Below are 19,959 nucleotides of genomic sequence, written 5' to 3'. Positions count from 1 at the left end.
CTGTAACAAAGGCAGTTTTCTGTGGACACCTTACATAGGTTTCTCGGAGCCTAAAAATGATCACGGCATTCTGGGAAATTTTGATTTTCCCTGAAGACAGGATCCTGGTGAGAAAGCATTCAAAGTTTAGCAAAACAGGAGATGTAGTTGTTTGTTTCATATTGTCTAGCTTTCCTCAAAGGGCTTTCCTCTTTCTCTTAGTGAGATTAGTCGCCTGGACCTGGGTCTAAGTGTGGAAGTATGGAACAAAGGACTGATCTGGGACACCATGGTGGGGACTGTGTGGATTGCACTGAAGACTATTCGTCAGTCGGATGAGGTCAGTCATTGCATTGCCTGTTTGGAAGTATGGTTCCCAGCCCTTGCTTCTCCCCATGCTAGCTCCACTTTAGCTAATATTCATCCATGCATCTTGGATTATTCTTTCCCCTTTCTAATTAGAGGGCATGCAACCTGCATGTTCCTAACTTCACCCGAAGGTTCAGATGATTTTATTTAAGTCTGGCCTACCCTGTGTCCTGTGACTGAACTCACAGGCTCCAGAGCATCTCTTCAGCCTTATCAGGTAGATAGTCCCTTCTGAGGTATGTGTGTGTCTGTGTGTGTGTGTTTACTTAGGGTACTTGTGGTTTCTATGTTCTCCTCTAAGTCGCAGCCCTGGGAGGAGTCCCATTAAACTTCCTTAGCCACCTGGCTGGCTATTCTCTGCTTTGTTTCTTTGAGTTATGAATCTCCAAGGAACTGATTTTCAGTGCCCTTCTTCTGCATGTAACCCTAACAGAGTTTAAGGAACTACCAGGCTTGGCAATTTGTATTCACACTGTCTCTATACGTTTTTTCTAGGCTTGAACTCTTGCCTCACTTTCCTAGACTAGACCATAACTCAGCATCATTTCCCCACTTTGCACCTGGACAAAATCTGTTATATTCCTATTTGGTGTTAACATGGACCATGAGTTTTCTCTGGGAGTGGGGAATTTGAAGTTGCCTCTATTTTCTGTATTTCTTTTAGTTCTCGCTAAGTCTCTACTCCCCCAGGCAGATGGGCAGTTCATTTTCATTGCAACCCCAGTTCAGTCCTATTTAGCCAGCAATGTTAGTAGCTTTTTACTGACTAAAAACAGTGACACAGTCATTAAGAACTGTACAGGTTAAATATTGATCCATACAGGTGCTTAGTTTTAGAGTATGGTACTCGAGACATTTTGTCCTCATTAGACCTGCAGAGCTGAGCACTGAAAGCTGCTTTCCCCACCAAAGAGGGAAAACGGAAGCCACATGCAGTGGAGGCAGGTGGTGACAGTGGTGTGTTTGCCTTATCAGGATGTGAATGGCCCTCAGAAGCTCAAGCATGGAACTTCAGAGAAAAAAACCTGACTCTTGAACTAAGAGGGAGCCAAGAAAGATTAAACTTTAATCTTAGATCTTTGTTTCCTAGGAAGGGCCTGGGGAATGGTCCACATTGGAGGCAGAGACGTTAATGAAAGATGATGAGATCTGTGGAACTAGAAACCCAACTCCTCATAAAATTTTGCTTGATACAAGATTTGAGTTGCCTTTTGGTGAGTCTATTTGATTAAAATTTTAAAACTATTTAATAGTTTTTACCATATTGTTTGAAATTGTTTGCTAGTTGTTTCATTAATGTATATTTTATCACCTCAGCCATCTCTTTTGAGGATATTCTGTCTTCATTCACTCTCTTTCTTATAACACTTCACTCAGGGAATGGTGCAAAGTAGAATATAGAATGGTGCTCTTTAAAGAATCTACACTAAAAAGCATTCTCTTCAACTCGTTTAATTTTCTGTGACTATTTGTTATAATGACTTATGAAATATTTGCTTGTTAGATTTATTATTTTGAAAATAAATATTTATTGTCTTGAAGTGACTATATATACCTTCTGATTTTTTAAGTATTAAATAGCACTGATAAATAGAATAACAATTTAAAATGTAAATTAAATCACAATACATGCTCATGATAAAAATTCAAATAGTAAGAAAATGTACATGGATAAAGTTAAAAGTTTATTTTCCCAGTTCCTTTAACCTTCTTTGCATTTCCCAGTGTGAAACCACTGTTAACATTCTTGTATTTTGGTTTAGACACATGATAGTTATTTTCTAAAAACTTATTTTGGCAAAATTTGGATCATACTCTATATAATATGTATATACTGATATATAGTGTTTTACAAACTACTTAGACATTTATCCTGGACATCGCTCCATGTTATTCTTTAAGATCTATCTCATTCATCTGAACAGATGCCTCTACCATAATTTATCTTTTTTTTTGTTTTTGTGTTTTTGTTTGTTGTTTTTTGGGTTTTTTTTCATTTTTTTTGAGATGGAGTCTTGCTCTGCCTAGGCTTTAGGGCAGCAGCACGATCTTGGCTCACTGCAACCTCTGCCTCCTGGGTTCAAGTAATTCTCATGCCTCAGCTTCCTGAGTCACTGAGATTATAGGCTTGTGCTACCACACCTGGTTAATTTTTTGTATTTTTTAGTAGAGACAGGGTTTCACCATGTTGGTCAGGCTGGTCTCGAACTCCTGACCTCAAATGATCCGCCCGCCCTGGCTTCCTAAAGTGCTGGAATTACAAGTGTGAGCCACCACACCCGGCCTACCATAATTTATTTAAGTACTCCTTTATTGATTGATATGTAGGTTTTTTCAGTTTTTTTGATGTTATATACTGCTAACTAACAACTCTGTATATCTTTGCCCATTTGGAGTCTAGAATAAATTTCTTAAAGTAGAATTGCTGGATCAAAGGGTATGTACCTCATTACTTTTTATGGAATCTACTAAGTTCCTTGTCCAAAAGGTTATACCAATTTATACTCTTATAAATTATATCTGAGGAGTGCCTGTTTCTGCACATCCTTGGCAGTCTTTTGTATTTCCCAATTAATCTTTATTTGATTATTTTGTATGGTGTCTTGTTTTAGTTTAGTTGATTTCTATTAGTTTTATTTTAATTTTTTACCATTCATATTATTGATATTTTCAAATCCTGTTGTTATTGCTGTTGTTTTATGATCTCAGTGTATTTGTATCTTGTATCCTGTGGTAATTTAAGCAAAAATGACATGATTTTCCAGCTAACTCAGAAGGAACTAAACTCAGAACAACTATTATTTCAGAAAAATGGGAAGTCTTTCTTGTGGGACGTAGACCAAGCTGCAAGTGAAGGGAAACTCAACTGGAGGGAGTGGGTGTTGGTTCAGATACCACAGATACTGTCCATTTTCACCAAATTTTAGTAGATATTCTTGAATAAATGTTTTTTTGTTTGATGCATGCACTTAGGACCATTTCCAGAGACTTTAAATGGTTGTATTTTTAATGTTGTATTACTTTTTGACTGATTTCACTCACTAATTACATAGTTACAAATATTATATAAAATAGACACTATTCTTCTACTTTTAGTGGTTGATTTTATTTAAAAATCAGGGCCGGGCACAGTGGCTCACACCTGTAATCCCAACATTTTGGGATGCTGAGGTGGGCGGATCATGAGGTCAGGAGTTCGAGACCAGTCTGACCAACATGGTGAAACCCCATCTCTACTAAAAATAGAAAAAATTTGCTGGGCATGGTATCGTGCACCTGTAATCTAAGCTACTCAGGAGGCTGAGGCAGGAGAATCGCTTGAACCTGGGAGGCGTGGAGGTTGCAGTGAGCTGAGATTGCACCACTGCACTCCAGCCTGGGCAATAGAGCGAGTCTCTGTCGCCAAAAAAAAAAAAAAAAAGATTCAATAATAACAAAATAACATTTATGGTGAATTATTGTGTGCTGGTGGGCATGTCACTAAGTATTCACATATGTTAGCTCAGTTAATCCTCATTTCAGTCCTTTGAGGCAGCCGCAACTATTATTCCCCACTTTAGAGATAAGCAAACTAAGACAGAGAGTATTTAAGTATTTTGGCCATGGTCTGACTCTAGAGCTGGGGCTTTTAACTATTTGTATAATAAATTTAACTACTTCTTGTTGGGTATTTTGATTGTTTGAAGTTTGTACTGTTATAAATAGCACTGTGATAAACATGCTTGTATCTCTCTATATTTTTTCTCCTTAAAACTATTTTTGTGGAGTGAGGCAGGAATAAATTTACAATGGTTTAATAAGTTATCCAGTGAAAAGTCCCTTCAGAAATCCATTTTCTTCCTAACGGCTACCACTATTAATACTTTCTTGTGTATCTTTCCAGAGTCAGTTTCTGAATATAAGCACACACACAAACACACACACACCCCCACACACACCCACACACACCCCACCATCTTCTTTTTAAAACGCAAATAGTAGCATATTCTAACACATTCCCTGTGCCTTGCTGTTTTGCATTTAATATATCTTGGTAAATCATCCCACGTCAGAGCATATAGACCGGCAGCAGCAGCAGCTCCTCTTCCACCTTGCACTTCCCACTCTCCTTCTTTGTAATAGGCGCATAGTATACCATTTTATGGATGTACCATATGTATGAGAAAGCACTATACAAATTACGTTGTAGACTATTTGAAGGTGAGTGTGTGTGTTTTTAAATAAGACTTTGAAATATTGCTACCAATTGTTAAAGAGCTAGTTGAAGGGAAAGAACTGAAGTTTTGGACAGGTGAAACAAAGGAGAAAGGAAAGGGCTATATTTGCTTTATTCATGTGGGCTACTAGAAAGTGTATCTGTTTAAATGTCTCTGAAGTTGATATGATCCATATATTGCCTGAGTGTTTCTCTTTACTGCTGGTAATATGGTCATACTTGATGTTTTTAACAGGTGAGTTTTGGGGATAAGTTGTTATAGTCAATTTAAAATATTTAGAAATGAGGATATACCATTATACCATTATTTTTTAAGAATTCAAATATTTTCAGTTAGTGACTCACTTAGCAAATATTTGATCATCTAATATTTTCCAGGCATAAAACCTATGGAGTATTTTTTAATAGCTTCTTTTTAAAAATTTTTTAATTGTGGTAAGAGACATAACCGAACATTTAGCATCTTAACCATTTTTAAGTGTACAGTTCACTAGTGTTAAGTACATTTACATTGTTGTGCAGCAGATATCCAGAACTTTTTCACCTTGCAAAACTAAAACTCTGGCCCCATCAAACAACTTCTCATTTTCCCCTCCCCACAGCCACTGGCAACCACCATTCTTTCTTTTCTGTGAATTTCACTACTTTAGTTACCTTACATAAGTGAATCATACAGTATTTGTCTTTTTTTGTGATGGACTTATTTCATTTAGTGTAATGTCCTCAAAGTTTATCCACGTTATGGCATGTGGCAGGATTTTCTTCCTTTTAAGGCTGAATAATGCTCTGTATGCAAGTCTCTCATTTTGTTAATCTTTTCATCCATTAGTGGACACTTGGGTTGCTTCAACTCTAGGTTATTGTGAATAATGCTACTAGGAACTTGGGTGTACAAATATCTCTTTGAGATCCTGCTTTCACCTCTTTCATATATATAATTCAAAGTGGGAGAACTGTCACATGGTAATTCTACTTTTAATTTTTTTTGGAGAAAACCTTTGAATTTTGAGCATCTCAATATCTCAGCATGTGACTTTTTTTCTAAGTAATCCTTTGAATAGTTTTGGTCTTACTGAGGGGAAGGTAGTATGGTTACATAGAAAGAATGTAGTTTTTGGAATCATACAAACCATGTTTTGAATCATGGCTCATCTCTTTATAAACTGTCACCCTGGCCAGATTATTTTACCACTCTGAACTTCAGCTTCTTCATCTATAAAACAACAATAGGAATAATGTACATTGTATTGGCTTTTGTGAAGAGTAGAGATAATGTTCATGACAAGAACCAAACCACCAGTTAAAACTTGTGCATCGGGGAGCCGCGGCTAAAGGTGCAGACATGGGCAAGTCCAAGAACCACACCACACACAACCAGTCCCGAAAATGGCACAGAAATGGTATCAAGAAACCCCGATCACAAAGATACGAATCTCTTAAGGGGGTGGACCCCAAGTTCCTGAGGAACATGCGCTTTGCCAAGAAGCACAACAAGAAGGGCCTAAAGAAGATGCAGGCCAACAATGCCAAGGCCATGAGTGCACGTGCCGAGGCTGTCAAGGCCCTTGTAAAGCCCAAGGAGGTTAAGCCCAAGATCCCAAAGGGTGTCAGCCGCAAGCTTGATCGACTTGCCTACATTGCCCACCCCAAGCTTGGGAAGCGTGCTCGTGCTCTCATTGCCAAGGGGCTCCGGCTGTGCCGGCCAAAGGCCAAGGCCAAGGATCAAACCAAGGCTCAGGCTGCAGCTCCAGCTTCAGTTCCAGCTCAGGCTCCCAAAGGTGCCCAGGCCACTACAAAGGCTACAGAGTAGGTATCTCTGTGTGCCAACGTGAGGACAGAAGGACTGGTGCGACCCCCCACCCCCACCTCTGGGCTGCTATCTGCATGGGGCTAGGGTCCTCCTGTGCTGTTTGTACAAATAAACCTGAGGCAGGATTTGTTAGCCTCTGTCTATGGGAAAAAAAAAAAAAAAAAAAACTTGTGCATCACTACTATCCTCTGACTTCAGTCATTAGACTGAATAAAGTATTATCTGCTGATGATTTATTACCTGCTGATGTGATTTCTTTTCTTTTTCTTCTTCTTCTTCTTCTTTTTTTTAATGATAGATATCCCAGAGGAGGAAGCCAGATATTGGACCTACAAATGGGAGCAAATCAATGCCTTGGGAGCTGACAATGAGGTAGGAGCAGCCTTATTTGCAGTATAGAGGGATAGGGGGAAATCTCCAATGCTCTATAGGTTGACCAGGAAGGGGTCCAAGAGCCTGTTGTCCTGAGAATGAAATCATTTAAATTGCGTTAAAGAAAAAAGACAGCTAGAAGATTTCCTGAAATGTCACTAGAAGGTCCCATCTCCCATTTATTCTATTCTTCCCATTCTCCCATTCTGTGGTACTAGTCTGGTTCTGGACTGTTAGGGAAGGAGCTTGCACCAGGGAATCTGTCTTCTTTTGTGTGTGAGTTGGAGGCATTTCTTTTGCTTCTACTGTCTCCCACATTTTTGGATATTATTCTTATTTGTGTCCTGTTTTTGAGGATGTTTAGACTATTGCATTGTTTGGTCTTGCCAGTCCTAACTTACCTCCAGCGATGAGGCTGGTGTGTATAAGAGAACACATTCAGCTCAACCTGGGGCATCAGGATTGGAGAATATTTTTGTTATTGCTGAGGGAGGGAAAAGATGATAAATTTGTTTATTTTGGACATGTGGGCTACTAAAAAATGGGTCTGATTGTAAGATATACTTTGAGTGCCAGAGGATATTTCAGCAGAAATTTTTGATAAACAATTTCATGAGATAATGTGAAGCTGAGGTTTGAATGGGGTAGGGAGCTGTAGGCATAGAGCTTCATTAATATATTAGAAACAATTGAAGTCATAGGAAAGGAAAAACTTCCTCAGGTAGAGCATATGGAGACAGGATTCAAGAACAAAATCTTGGGAAACCTTAAACATAGAATTCTGAGAAACAAAAGAGACTGAGAAAGGGCAACCTTAAAGAGCGAGAATAAGATAACCAGGAAAGATTCATGGAACAAAGAAAAAAACAGATCCAAGGCAGAAATTCTTGACAGTAGCCCATGTTAAAACAAGTGAATTATGAAATAGAGCTATTGGATTTGGTGATTGATGACGAGTACACGTCCATAGACTAGTACATAAAGCCAAAATGCAGTGGTTTGATGATTGTATTTGTTTCCTACAGCTGCCGTAGCAAAGTTCCACAAACTAGGTAACTTACAACAACCAAAATTTGTTTTCACACAGTTCTGGAGACTGGAAGTCTGAAATTAGGCTGTCAGCAAGATCAGTTCAGCTCCATCTGGAGGCTCTGAAGGAGGAAGCATCCTATACCCTTCTACCTCTGATGGCTGCTGGCAGTCCTTGCTGTTCCTTAGCTTGTAGATGTATCATTCTGGTCTCTGCCTTTGTTGTCACATGCCTCCCTGTGTGTCTGTCTGTGTCTTCACAATGCATTCTCCTGTCTCTGTGTGTCTGTGTCTAAATTTCCATTTTTCTTATAAGGACACTAGTTATTGAATTAATTTGATTATGTCTGCAGAGACCTTGTTTCAATATAAGGTCATATTCACAGATACTTAGGGTTAGAAGTCTAACATATCTTGTAGGACATAGTTCAACCCACAGTGAGTTAAATGAAAGATGAAGAAATGGCATTTGGGACAAGCAACATCTACTCTTTTCAGGGTTTTCCCTTACCTCTTTTATTCTTGGTAGGCTTTCTGTTATTAAACTGTATAACTCTTCTCATGCCCACACCAGCATCCCAAATTTTCTTTGTTGTTGAAAGCTCCAGTCCTCCTTCTCCACTTAGTAACTCTGAGCATTTCTGCTTTTTTTTGCATCTACTTTACTTTGTGTTTTTGTTCGTCCCAAGCCTGGCTGTGGAGTGGTACTGAACCTTTCAGACTGCCATCATCTTTGTTTTCCTGATAAAGAAGCATGTTGTACTTTTTTTGTTTTATAGGCTTTACTGTGTGTCATTATGCAGAATCAGAAGAAGGGACTAAAACAATTTGAAAACCAGATATAACTTATACAAAAATTGTGGAATTTTATAAGTTCTAATAATGGTTCTTGGTCTGTGGTTCCCAACTGCATATCAGATTTTTGCTTTTTGTTTTTATTGTAGGGTATGACACTCACTAAGTTTTCATCTTTCATCCTCTCTTCCACTGTACAGTTTATCTTTTTAGCAGTTTTATTGAAATATAATTTGTATATACTGTACAGTTCACTCATATAAAGCTTACAATTCAGTGGCTTTTAGTATCTTCATAGTTGTGCCCTATGGATGTCACCACAACTCCAAATCAGATTTTTGCCTTCTGTTTTTATTCTAGTGTATGGCACTCACTAAGTTTTTATCTTTCATCCTTCTTCCACTATGCTATTTATCTTTTTAGCAGCTTCATTGAAATATAATTTGTATATACCTTACAGTTCACTCATTTAAAGCTTACAATTCAGTGGCTTTTACTAGCTTCATAGTTGTGCCCATGGATATCACCACAATTTTGAATATTTTCATTGTCCCATAAAGAAACCCTGTGCCTTTAGCCATCAGTCTCCATTCTTCCCTATCCTCCTCAGCCCTATCCACTCACTAATCATCCTTCTGTCTCTATGGACCTAGTCTGCACATTTCTTATAAATGAAATTATATGACATGGGGTCGTTTGTTTTCTTTCACTTAGCATAATGTTTTCAAGGTTTCATTTATGTTTTAGCATGTAAATAAATTCCTTTTTATTGCCACATAACATTCCATCGTATGGATGTAGTACATTTTAAATTCATTCATTAGTTGATGGACAGTTGGGTTGTTTCTACTTGTTAGCTGTTATGGATAATGCTACTTTGAACATTTATGTACAAAATTCTGTGTGGACATACCTTTTCACTTCTCTTGGATATGACCTGGGAGCGGAATTGCTAGATCACATGGTAACTCTGTATTTAACTGATAGACTGCCAGACTATTTTCCAAAGTGGCTGTGACATTTTATACTCTTACCAGCAGTGTATAAAGGTTTCAATTTCTTCATATCCATGTCAACACTTGTTATTATCTTTTTTATTATATCCATTCTTCCATTCTTAGCATGTATGAAGTGTTATCTCATTTTGGTTGCTTTTCCATTTAAAAATTTTTTTATTATGGAAATTTTGAAACATGAAAAAATACAGTTACTCTTCCCTTTTTTTGCTGGAGTATTTTAAAACCAATCTGGCTGGGTGTGGTGGCTCATGCTAGTAATCCCAGCACTTTGGGAGGCCAAGGTGGGCAGATCACTTGAGGTCAGAGTTCAAGACCAGCCTGGCCAACATGGTGAAAACCTGTCTCTACTAAAAATACAAAAATTAGCTGGGCGTGGTGGCGGGCACCTGGAGTCCCACCTACTTGGGAGGCTGAGGCAGGAGAATCAATCGCTTGAACTCGGGAGGCAGAGGCTACAGTGAGCCAAGATCACATCACTGCACTCCAGTCTGAGTGATAGAGCAAGATTCCGTATCAAAAACAAAAAACAAGCCTAGGTATTATCTTGTCTCACCCATAAATATGTCAGTATAGATCTCTAACAGATAATGCTTTTTTAAAAAAACCACAATGCCATTATCATGTTGAACTTAACAATTTCTTAGTGTCATCCACTACCTAGTCTTTTCAATTTCCTTTATTATCTAGAAGATGTTTTTGCATAGTTAATTTTTTCATTTCAAGAGCCAGATAAGATGTGCTCATTTGGCTGTCATGTCTCTTAAATCATTTTACTTTATTTAATTTTTGTATTTTTTTGTAGAGATGGTGTTTCACCATTTGCCCAGGCTGATTTCAGACTTCTGGGCTCAAGCAATCTGCCCACCTCAGCCTCCCAAAGTGCTGGGTTTACAAGCATGAGACACCAAGCTCAGCTCTTTAAATAATTTTAGTTGTAAAATCATTTACTTACCCTCATCTGTTTTGTAGAATTCTGCACATTGTGGATTTTGCTGATTGTGTCCCCAGGTTTTATTTACCGTGTTCCTTTATCTCTCTTACTTCCTTTAAACTGAAAAGTGCATCTATTTGAAGACTAAGTTGTAGTTCACTTTTGTGACAGGCGTGATGTTAAAATTCAACAGTGGATTCAAGTATCGTCAGCCCATTTCATTCATTATGATATTTTTCCATCAGCCTTTTAGCTAGTGGTTTTAGCTGCAAATGATGATGATTATTTTGTTAGAGTCTGAAAAATGATGGTTTTCTTTCTTTCTTTTATTTTTATTTTTTTGAGACAGCCTTACTCTGTCCCCCAGGCTGGAGTGGCGCTGCAGCCTCCACCTCCCGAGTTTCTCAGCCTCCTGAGTAGCTGAGATTACAGGCATGCACCACCATGCCTGGCTAATTTTTGTATTTTTTTGTAGTGACAAGGTTTCACCTTGTTACCCAGGTTGGTCTCGAACTCCTGCCTCTAAAGGTCTGCCCACCTCGGCCTCCCAAAGTGCTGGGATTTCAGGCAGAAGCCATTGTGACTGGCCTGATAGCCTAATTATATTATCCCTTCAGCGTTTATTAGCTATGATTTGTCTATAAAAAAAATTTACCAGCTATTTGGTTCACTGAAATACAGTCTTTATAAGAAAAACATTCTCTTATCTATTTTTAGAATAATAAACTTTCACCTCAGCAACTTCTCAAGGTGACCAGTAAGTTGTTTTCTTTTTTAAGTGGAATATTACTATGTATTTATAAATTTGGGTATATTTGATCATGTATTTCAACCCATTGCAATCATTCTTTTTTGGAGACAGGGTCTTGCTGTGTTGTCCAGGCTGGAGTGCAGTGGCACAATCATAGCTAACTACATCCTCAAATTTCTAGGTTCAAGTGATCCTCCCAGTTCAGCCTCCCAAGTAGCAGAGACTACAGGAGACTCAGGTTTAAAAACACCTAGCTAGTTTTTAAATTTTTTGTGGAGATGGGGTCTTACTATGTTGCCCAGGCTGGACATTGTTTTTGATACTAAAATGATCTCATCTTTGGTCAATGGGAGTTTCTTCAAGTTGGCTTCTGTCTCTTCTGTTTTTCTATTTTTATTATGAAAAACATTTAAGTATACATACAAATATAGGAAAAATAAAAGGAAACCCATGTGTATACCCATCCCTAAGATTCAATAATTATTAAGATTTCATCACACTTGCTGCAAAATCATTTTAAAATACAATATAGAGTCTAACTTTTTTATTCTACAGTGTATAACATTTCCCATACACCTCGTGGGCCTAGAAGCGCTAATCAAGACTGACTTGCGCATCTACCACTTTACAGAGTTGGATTGTACCACATTGTATTACTTTTCCTACTCATGGGCAATTAGGTTTTCACTGTTATAAATGCATGCTGCAGTGAACATTTATGAACCTGTTTCTCTATGCTTATATCTGAGAGAGTCTCTGGGTGTATACCTGGAAGGATAGTTGCTTGGTTGTAGGATATGCTCTGTTAAACCTTACTAGATATTACTTAATTGCTCTCTAAAGTGATTGTACCAATTTACATTTACCCTTTTCCTGTTTCACTGTTTCCTTACTGATACTTGATGTTATCAGATTTTAAATTTTTGTTAATCTAATGAGTATAGAAATTGTTTTAATTTGTATTTCCCTGTTTATTGGTGAGATTTATTCATTCACCAAACCAATTATTAAGCACCATGTACCATGCACTATTCTGTGTTTAATATACATCAGAAGTTGAAGATCCCTGCCCTCATGGATCACATAGGCAGAATCAGACAGTAAGCAAGAAATATAATAAATATAGTTGGGTATTAGAAGCTGAGAAGTGCTATAGGGGATGTCTTAGTCTATTTGGATTGCTATAAAAATGCAAACTGGATAGATTATAAACAACAGAGACTTATTTCTTATAGTTCTGGAGACTGGGAAGTCCAAGATAAAGGCACTGGCACATTCATTGTCCGATGAGGGCCCATTTCCTGGTTCATAGACAGCACCTTGCTGTATTCTCATGTGATGGAAGCATGCTCTCTAGAGTCTCTTTTATAAGGGTGCTTATGCCATTCATGAAGGCTCCACCCTCATGACCTAATCATCTCCCAAAGGCCCTACCTCCTAGTATCATCACACAGGTGAATTTTTGGTGGGGGCAGGGGTGGTGGGATACAAGTTTTCAGACTATAGCGGGGGGAAGATATTTTTTCTCCATGTAAGTGTTATACTAGTTTTGTTAGATTTTTTTTTCCTAATTGTTGCAAATGGTACATTCTAAAAATTACACTGTCTAGTTGGTTATCACATTACTATTATAAGTAAATGCTTTGCTACTCATCTTTTTAAAGTATTGATCTTATTCATCAACCCCTAATAGTTCTAATAGTTTAGAGATTCCCTTAGATTTTCTATGTAACTAGGTTTTGCATCTTTAAATTAGCTTTTATTCTCCTTCCAGTCCTTACGCTTTATGTTTCTACGTGTTTGGATTGTTTATACATTTTATATAAATATATATAAAATATATATTTTTTTCTTAGATTCTTACTCTTTTACCCAGGCTGGAGTGCAATGGCACGATCTTGGCTCACTGCGGTCTCCACTTCCTGGGCTCAAGTGATTCTCCTGCCTCAGCCTCCCAAGTAGCTAGGGTTACAGGCATGTGCTACCATGCCTGGCTAATTTTTGTATTTTCAACAGAGATGGGGTTTCACCATGTTGATCAGGCTGGTCTTGAACTCCTGACCTCAGGTGATCTGCCCACCTTGACCTCCCAAAGTGCTGGGATTACAGGTATGAGCCATTGTGCCAGGCCTGTTTATACATATATTTTCATTAACAGACTTCATTTTTTAGACGTTTTAGATTTACAGAAATGTTGAGCAGATATTCATCCCTTCCCCCACCCCATCTTATAGTTTCCCTTGTTATTAACATCTTACATTAGTGTAACTGCCCAATGGGTTCACCTTGTGTGCTGCCTAGACAGAACTGATTTATGAAGACAGGGAAGGTGCAGTGGAGAAAGAGTAATTCACTCAGAACCAGCTGGGCAGGAGACTGCAGTTTTATTATTACTCAAATCAGTCTCCTGGGGCATTTGGGCATCAGAGTTTTTAAAGATAATTTGGCAGGTAGGGGTTTGGGAAGTGGGGAATGCTGATTGGTTAGGTTGGAGATGGAATGATAGCAGGTAGAAGTGAGTTTTTCTTGCTGTCTTCTGTTCCTGGGTGGGATGGCAGAACTGGTTGGGCCAGACGGGTGGTGTCAGCTGATCCATCTGGTGCAGGGTTTGCAAGATATCCCAAGCACTGATCTTAGGTTTTATAATAGTGATGTTATTCCCAGGAGCAATTTGGGGAGGTTCAGACTCTTGGACACTCTTGGAGCCAGAGGCTGCATGACCCCTAAAGTGATTTCTAATCTTGTAGCTAATTTGTTAGTCCTGCAAAGGCAGTGTGGTCCCCAGGCAAGAAGGGGTTCTTTTTGGAAAAGGGCTATTATCAAGTTAGTTCAGCCTATGCCCAGGAATGAACAAGGACAGCTTAAAGATTAGAAGCAAGATGGAACTGGTTAGGTCTGATTTCTTTCTCTGTCATACTTTCCTTAGTTATGATTTTTGCAAAGGCAGTTTCATTAGTATGATACATTTGTTACAGTTAATGAACTAATACTGATACATTATTATTAGCTAAAGAGAATTTTTTATTTGTTTTATTGTTAGCTAAAAAATAGCTAAAATTCCATAGTTTATTCAGATTTCCTTAGTTTTTACCTTGTATCTTTTTTGTTTTTGTTATTGGATCTCATCCAGGATATTGCTTTACACTTAGTTGTCATGTCTCCTTAGGCTTCTCTTGGTTGTTATTTTCTCAGACTTTTCTTATTTCTCATGACCTTTTATTTAAAACATTCAATGACTAAGACATCTAGTATAATTTTTAACATTGTGAGACTGGAGAGCCTTGTCCGTCTTCTGACTATAAGGGGACTGCTTTATAAGTTTTAAAGTATGCTGTTTGCCATTGATTTTGGTAGATACTCTTTATCAGATTAAGGAAATTCTATTTTCTTTTTTATTCTCTAAGCATTTTTGTCATGAAAAAGTATGGGGTTTTATCAAATCTTTTTCTGCATCTTTTAGATCACATAGTTTTTCTCCTTTGATCTGTTTAATATGGTGAATTACATGAGTAGATTTTCAGATATTGAACTGGCCTAGCATTTACTATCCACCTGGACAGGATATATGTACATGTATATGCTAACATATATATGTATGCACACATATACATACATATTCACATATGAATATTACACACTTATATGACAGATTTGGCCTTGTAATCTATTAATTAGGATGTCTCTATATTCGTAATTGAAATTGGCCTGTAATTTTCCTTTCTTCTACTATCCTTGTCTGTTTTTTGTAGATAGATTTTGTAGCTTTTTTCTTAGCCATCTTAACATTATTAATTATACTCTAGTTGGACTTAAGCTTTCTGTTTTGGACCTGGAACAGATTCATTAAATATAGCTTCTGAAAATGTCTACTCTGATCTCTTAGGTCTGAATTTTTCTTAATACTTAAAATTTTGGGATTCCTCATGGTTATGTCTATGTACTGTTTATAAAAATCATAATTATTTGTAGTGGCTATTATTTATAACCAAGTCCTTTTGTTACTTTGGAGTGGATGTTTGACCTTCAAGATGTTTTGAACTTGGCTGGGCGCAGTGGTTCACACCTGTAATCCCAGCACTTTGGGAGGCCGAAGCAGGTGGATCACCTGAGGTCAGGAGTTCAAAACCAGCCTGGCCAACATGGTGAAACCACATCTCTACTAAAAATACAAAAATTAGCCATGTGTGGTGGCTCACGCCTGTAATCCCAACTACTCGGGAGGCTGAGGCACAAGAATTGCTCGGGAGGCGAAGGTTGCAGTGAGCCGAAATAACTCCACAGCGCTCCAGCCTGGGCGAAAGAGCGAGAATCTGTCTAAAAAAAGATGTTTTGAACATTTTTGTTATTGGCAGTTTTGCTAGTGCTATCATATTGTTTACACTGTGCTTGACTTTTCTTATTCTCCATGGAAATTAGTAATAGGAGTATCTACCTCTGACATTTGTACCATACTTTATTGCTTATAAAGTGTATTTATATACAAAAAGTGTTTTGTATTTTGGATCCCAACCATTTGAAATGCTCTTAACTACTGATACTCATAATGTTTTGTACAACACCATTAACTTTTGTCTGGATTGTTGCAATAATTACTCTATTTCCCCTAGTGTTCCCTAAAGTTCATCTCATACAGCAGCCAGATCTTTTAAAAGTGTAATCAAATCATAATCCTCTCATGCTTAAAACCCAAAAGGGCTTCTCAGCACACTAGAAAAGTTCGAATTCTTACCATGATTTACAAATTCTGTTTTCCCAGTGCTAGAACAAGGCTTTGTACATAGTGGATACTCAATCAATATTTGTTGAGTTAATAAGTAACTCATTCATTGGCAGTTTTAGATAAGCTCTGACTTGCCTCGGATCTCATAGCTTATGAATAAGTGACCAGGTCAGGATGAGAACTCCAAATCTCATGTTTGCAAGTTGCTGGCCAAGATACATTTTTCTTTTCTTTTTTTTTCTGGGACAGAGTCTTGCTCTCGTTGCCCAGGCTGGAGTGCAATGGCACGATCTCGGCTCACCGCAACCTCCGCCTCTCAGGTTCAAGCAATTCTTCTGCCTCAGCCTCCCTAGTAGCTGGGATTACAGGCGTGTGCCACCATGCCCGGCTAATTTCGTATTTTTAGTAGAGATGGGGTTTCTCCATGTTGGTCAGGCTGGTCTCGAACTCCTGACCTCAGGTGATCCACCTGCCTTGGCCTCCCAAAGTGCTGGTATTACAGGCATGAGCCACTGTGCCCGGCCAAAGATACATTTTTCTAATTCTCCAATGGACTCTGAACCAGACTGTCCTCACTGTCTTCCAGACTCTGTTGATTTGTTTGTGCCTTTCTCTTTCTGTTTTGCCTTCTAAATCGGGCCCATCCTCAAGATTTGGACATAATTCTTTTCCTTTTGTGGAACATTTTCTTATGTCTTCAGTACCGTGTACTTGTTTTTGTGGTGGTCGTGGTGAGTGAGATGGCAGAGGTTACAGTGCTAGTGGGAGAGGAACTCTTGTAGATACCAGATATTGCACCACATGCTTAGGTAAGCATTTCCACTTATTTCCCATGTGACCTTATGAGCAAAGAAGCACTATTACTTAAAAATGAGAAAATAACCCCAGATAGGTTGTCACTTGCATCACCTGAATAGGGAAATCTCCTAAACATTAGCTCTAGGAAAACTCAGAGGACTCTGAAATATTCTAAGGATTCTAAGACCAAACCTTCTACAGCTGCCTGGCAGAGCTGAGTGGGTGCCCAGGTGCCCTTGGTCAGGACAGTCCTTCATTGTCCTGCTGTATTTAGCCTGTCTCACTTGGCCAGGGCCATAACCGATAGTCTGGCCTCTATGTCAGGATCACACAGAGAAAATAGGAGCAGGATGTTCTGTTTCTGTTCAATAAAAATTTTGTCTCCAAACACTAAACTTTTTTATAGGTAGCTGTGATTTTTTCCCTCTCTTTACTTGGGCTTCTGATTGTATTTATTTATTTATTTTCTCCTTTCTGCTTCTAGTATTCTAGTCAAGAAGAAAGCCAGAGGAAGCCATTGCCCACTGCTGCCGCCCAGTGTTGTAAGTGAGAAACTTGTCTACGAATCTCTTAATTGTAGCTTTCTGTTGCTTCTCCGAATATGGGTTATTCTGAGCTGGGGAGGGTGGGGATGTCATGTGTGTAAGCAGAAGATATTCCTGAAGCACATCTGTTCAGGTGCCTTCCTCTGATGGCTATCTGTCTTTTAGCTTTAGGGAGAAGTTTTTTGGTTTTGTATGGCTATAGGCAGGGGAGTAGGGCTCATCTTTTTTTCTACATTTGCTAGCTTCTACCCCTGAAGGAATGATTTGACCCCCTCTATCCCTGTTTACCTGTTGTTATTCTTTAAGGCTCAGCTTAAATATCATCACTCTGGGTAATCTTTGTGCTGTTTTCTGCTTCCCCCAAGTCTAACTTAGGTCTCTCCTGTGTGCTTCCACTGTTCCATGTGCACATCCATCATATGACATATGTATGTTTCTTTGACATGAACACCAAGTTTTAAAAGACACAGACATTGTTCCATTTTCTGTTCTTTGCATTTGACTCAACACCTGACGCATAGTACACCTCAATAAAATTTGATAAATGATTGACTTATTTCTCCTGAGATTGATTTGTTAAGATCACACAGATTACTTCTTGAAATGAGCCATACATTTTTGGTATATTGTTACCTTCTCCTCAGTTTCCCTCAAAACAGCTTGGGACACTAAAGGACTGACTTAGAGTCTGATCTATTTCACTTTTCCAACCTGTGATGTGTGTACGTGTGTGTAGGTGTGTGTATGTGAGTAGGGGGGGGATTGTGATACTTTTATGTTACTCTGTTTTTTCTGAATCTCATGCCAAACTCCATCAACTATAAGTTGAAGATGATGGTAATGATTGTATCATTTGTTGTTGTAATATTAGCAATAATAAGAACTATAGGCTAGGCATGGTTCCCAGCACTTTGGGAGGCTGAGGCAGGAGGATTGCTTGAGCCCAGGAGCAGCCTTGGCATCATACTGAGATCTCATTTCTACAGGAAAAAAAAAAATTAACCAGGTGTGGTGGCACGTGCCTGTAGTTCCAGATACTTGGGAGGCTGAGGTGGGAGGATGACTTGAGCCTGGGAAATCAAGGCTGTAGTGAGCCATGATTGTGCCACTGCACTGCAGCCTGGCCAACAGAGCAAGACCATGTTTCAAAACAAACAAATCATAGCAGCTAACACTATTGAGGTCTTACAGTATGCCAGATGCCATTCTGAGACCTTAAGTATTCTAACTTTTTTAAACTTCACAACACCCCTAAGACAGATTTTACTGTTGTTCCCATTTTTGAGATCAGGACACTGAAGCATAAATAGACTGAGTAATTCGCCACAAATCACATAGCTAGTAACTGGTGAAGTAAATATTCAAACACAGAAAACCTGACTTAGTAGCCCCTACTTCTGTGTGAACCACTGTGTTATATTGCTTCCTTAATATTGTTTCTGAAAAGGAAAACCTGTGTCCATGGTTTGTGACTTGGTTGGTTGCCTTCAATTTGGTACATTCTATAGGCCCACTTTCCTGATAAAAGTAAAGGCCAATGGTAGAGGTGAACATTTTTTTTTCTTTATTTAAAGAAAACCTATTTTTCATATGATTTATTACTAACTTTTGTTTTTTGCTATTTAGGGCCGAACATTTAAGGTCATAGGAGGTCAGAAGAATCTGAATTGAAAACCAAGTTTTCAGGTTTACAGGTCCTTTTCAAAACTCATTGTAATGAGTTCATTTTGATTGATTTAATCTTTTAAACCTTTTTCTAGGACTGCTAATGAGAAGCAAAATGTAATGATTGAGATTTCACTTCCTACTCCTTCCAGATCTCATTGATGAAATGCAATTGAAGTGATTAAAGTGCAAATGCCAAGAGGGCAGGAGGAAATAAAAAACCTTAAATAATCAAGCAACTTTATTCTCATACATTTTTCACGTGTTTACAGTCTATGTTATTTTTCTATGAATAAGCCATTCTTGTCTTTTGCCTGCTTCCTCATATATTTTTATTTTGAGAAATAAAATCTCTTAGAATAAAAGTTGAAAGCACAGTACCAAGAGCACTCATTACCCTTTACTAGGTTTAGTGACAAGCATTTTACCAGATTTGCTCTTTCCCTCATCCCCCTCTTATTTTTCTCTCCTGTTGCTCTGTCTCTGTCTCCATACATACATACACAAAAATACAAGTATTTTATGAATCATTTGAATATAAGCTGCACACGCTATAACACATCAGCATGTTTCTCCTAAGAGCTAGGAAAGTCAACATAACTGAAATACCATGATCACAATCAAGAAATTTAAGACTGATACAGTAATATTGTCTATAATACAGTCTATATTAAGAACTCCCTAATTGTCCCCCAAAATATTTTGAAAGCCTTTTTTTATATTTTAAAAAATTTTATTTAATTTTTAATTTTTATGGGTACCTAGTAGGTATTTATGGAATACGTGAGTATTTTGATACAGGCGTACAATGTGTAATAATCACATCGAGGTAAATGGGGTATCCATCACCTCAAGCATTTATCATTTCTTTGTGTTACAGATATTCCAGTTATACTCTTAGTTATTTAAAAATGTGTAATAAATTATTGTTGACCATAGTCACCCTATTGTGCTAGCAAA

General features: G+C 38.1%; 2 protein-coding genes across 3 annotated transcripts in view; both read left to right on the top strand.

The window, feature by feature from the left end:
• UNC13B (unc-13 homolog B (C. elegans)) overlaps positions 1-19,959 on the top strand; it is a 234,659-nt gene that overhangs the window by 68,563 nt on the left and 146,137 nt on the right. For both annotated transcript variants that reach the window (XM_011950473.1, XM_011950472.1), the window contains exons 4-7: positions 202-319; positions 1,439-1,562; positions 6,673-6,746; positions 17,274-17,331. In XM_011950473.1, the coding sequence (XP_011805863.1) occupies positions 202-319; positions 1,439-1,562; positions 6,673-6,746; positions 17,274-17,331 (374 nt within the window). The remainder of the gene's footprint in view (positions 1-201; positions 320-1,438; positions 1,563-6,672; positions 6,747-17,273; positions 17,332-19,959) is intronic.
• Positions 5,882-6,506, top strand: LOC105517787 (60S ribosomal protein L29-like). Its single transcript, XM_011950470.1, has one exon. It carries the CDS (start codon positions 5,907-5,909, stop codon positions 6,372-6,374), a length of 468 nt encoding a protein of 155 aa, XP_011805860.1. The 5' UTR covers positions 5,882-5,906; the 3' UTR covers positions 6,375-6,506.

The sequence above is a fragment of the Colobus angolensis genome, unplaced genomic scaffold, assembly GCF_000951035.1.
Source record: "Colobus angolensis palliatus isolate OR3802 unplaced genomic scaffold, Cang.pa_1.0 Scaffold308, whole genome shotgun sequence".
NCBI lineage: Eukaryota > Metazoa > Chordata > Mammalia > Primates > Cercopithecidae > Colobus > Colobus angolensis.
The sequence above is the reverse complement of the archived record's forward strand: the minus strand, read 5'-3'. Positions and strand labels throughout refer to the sequence as shown.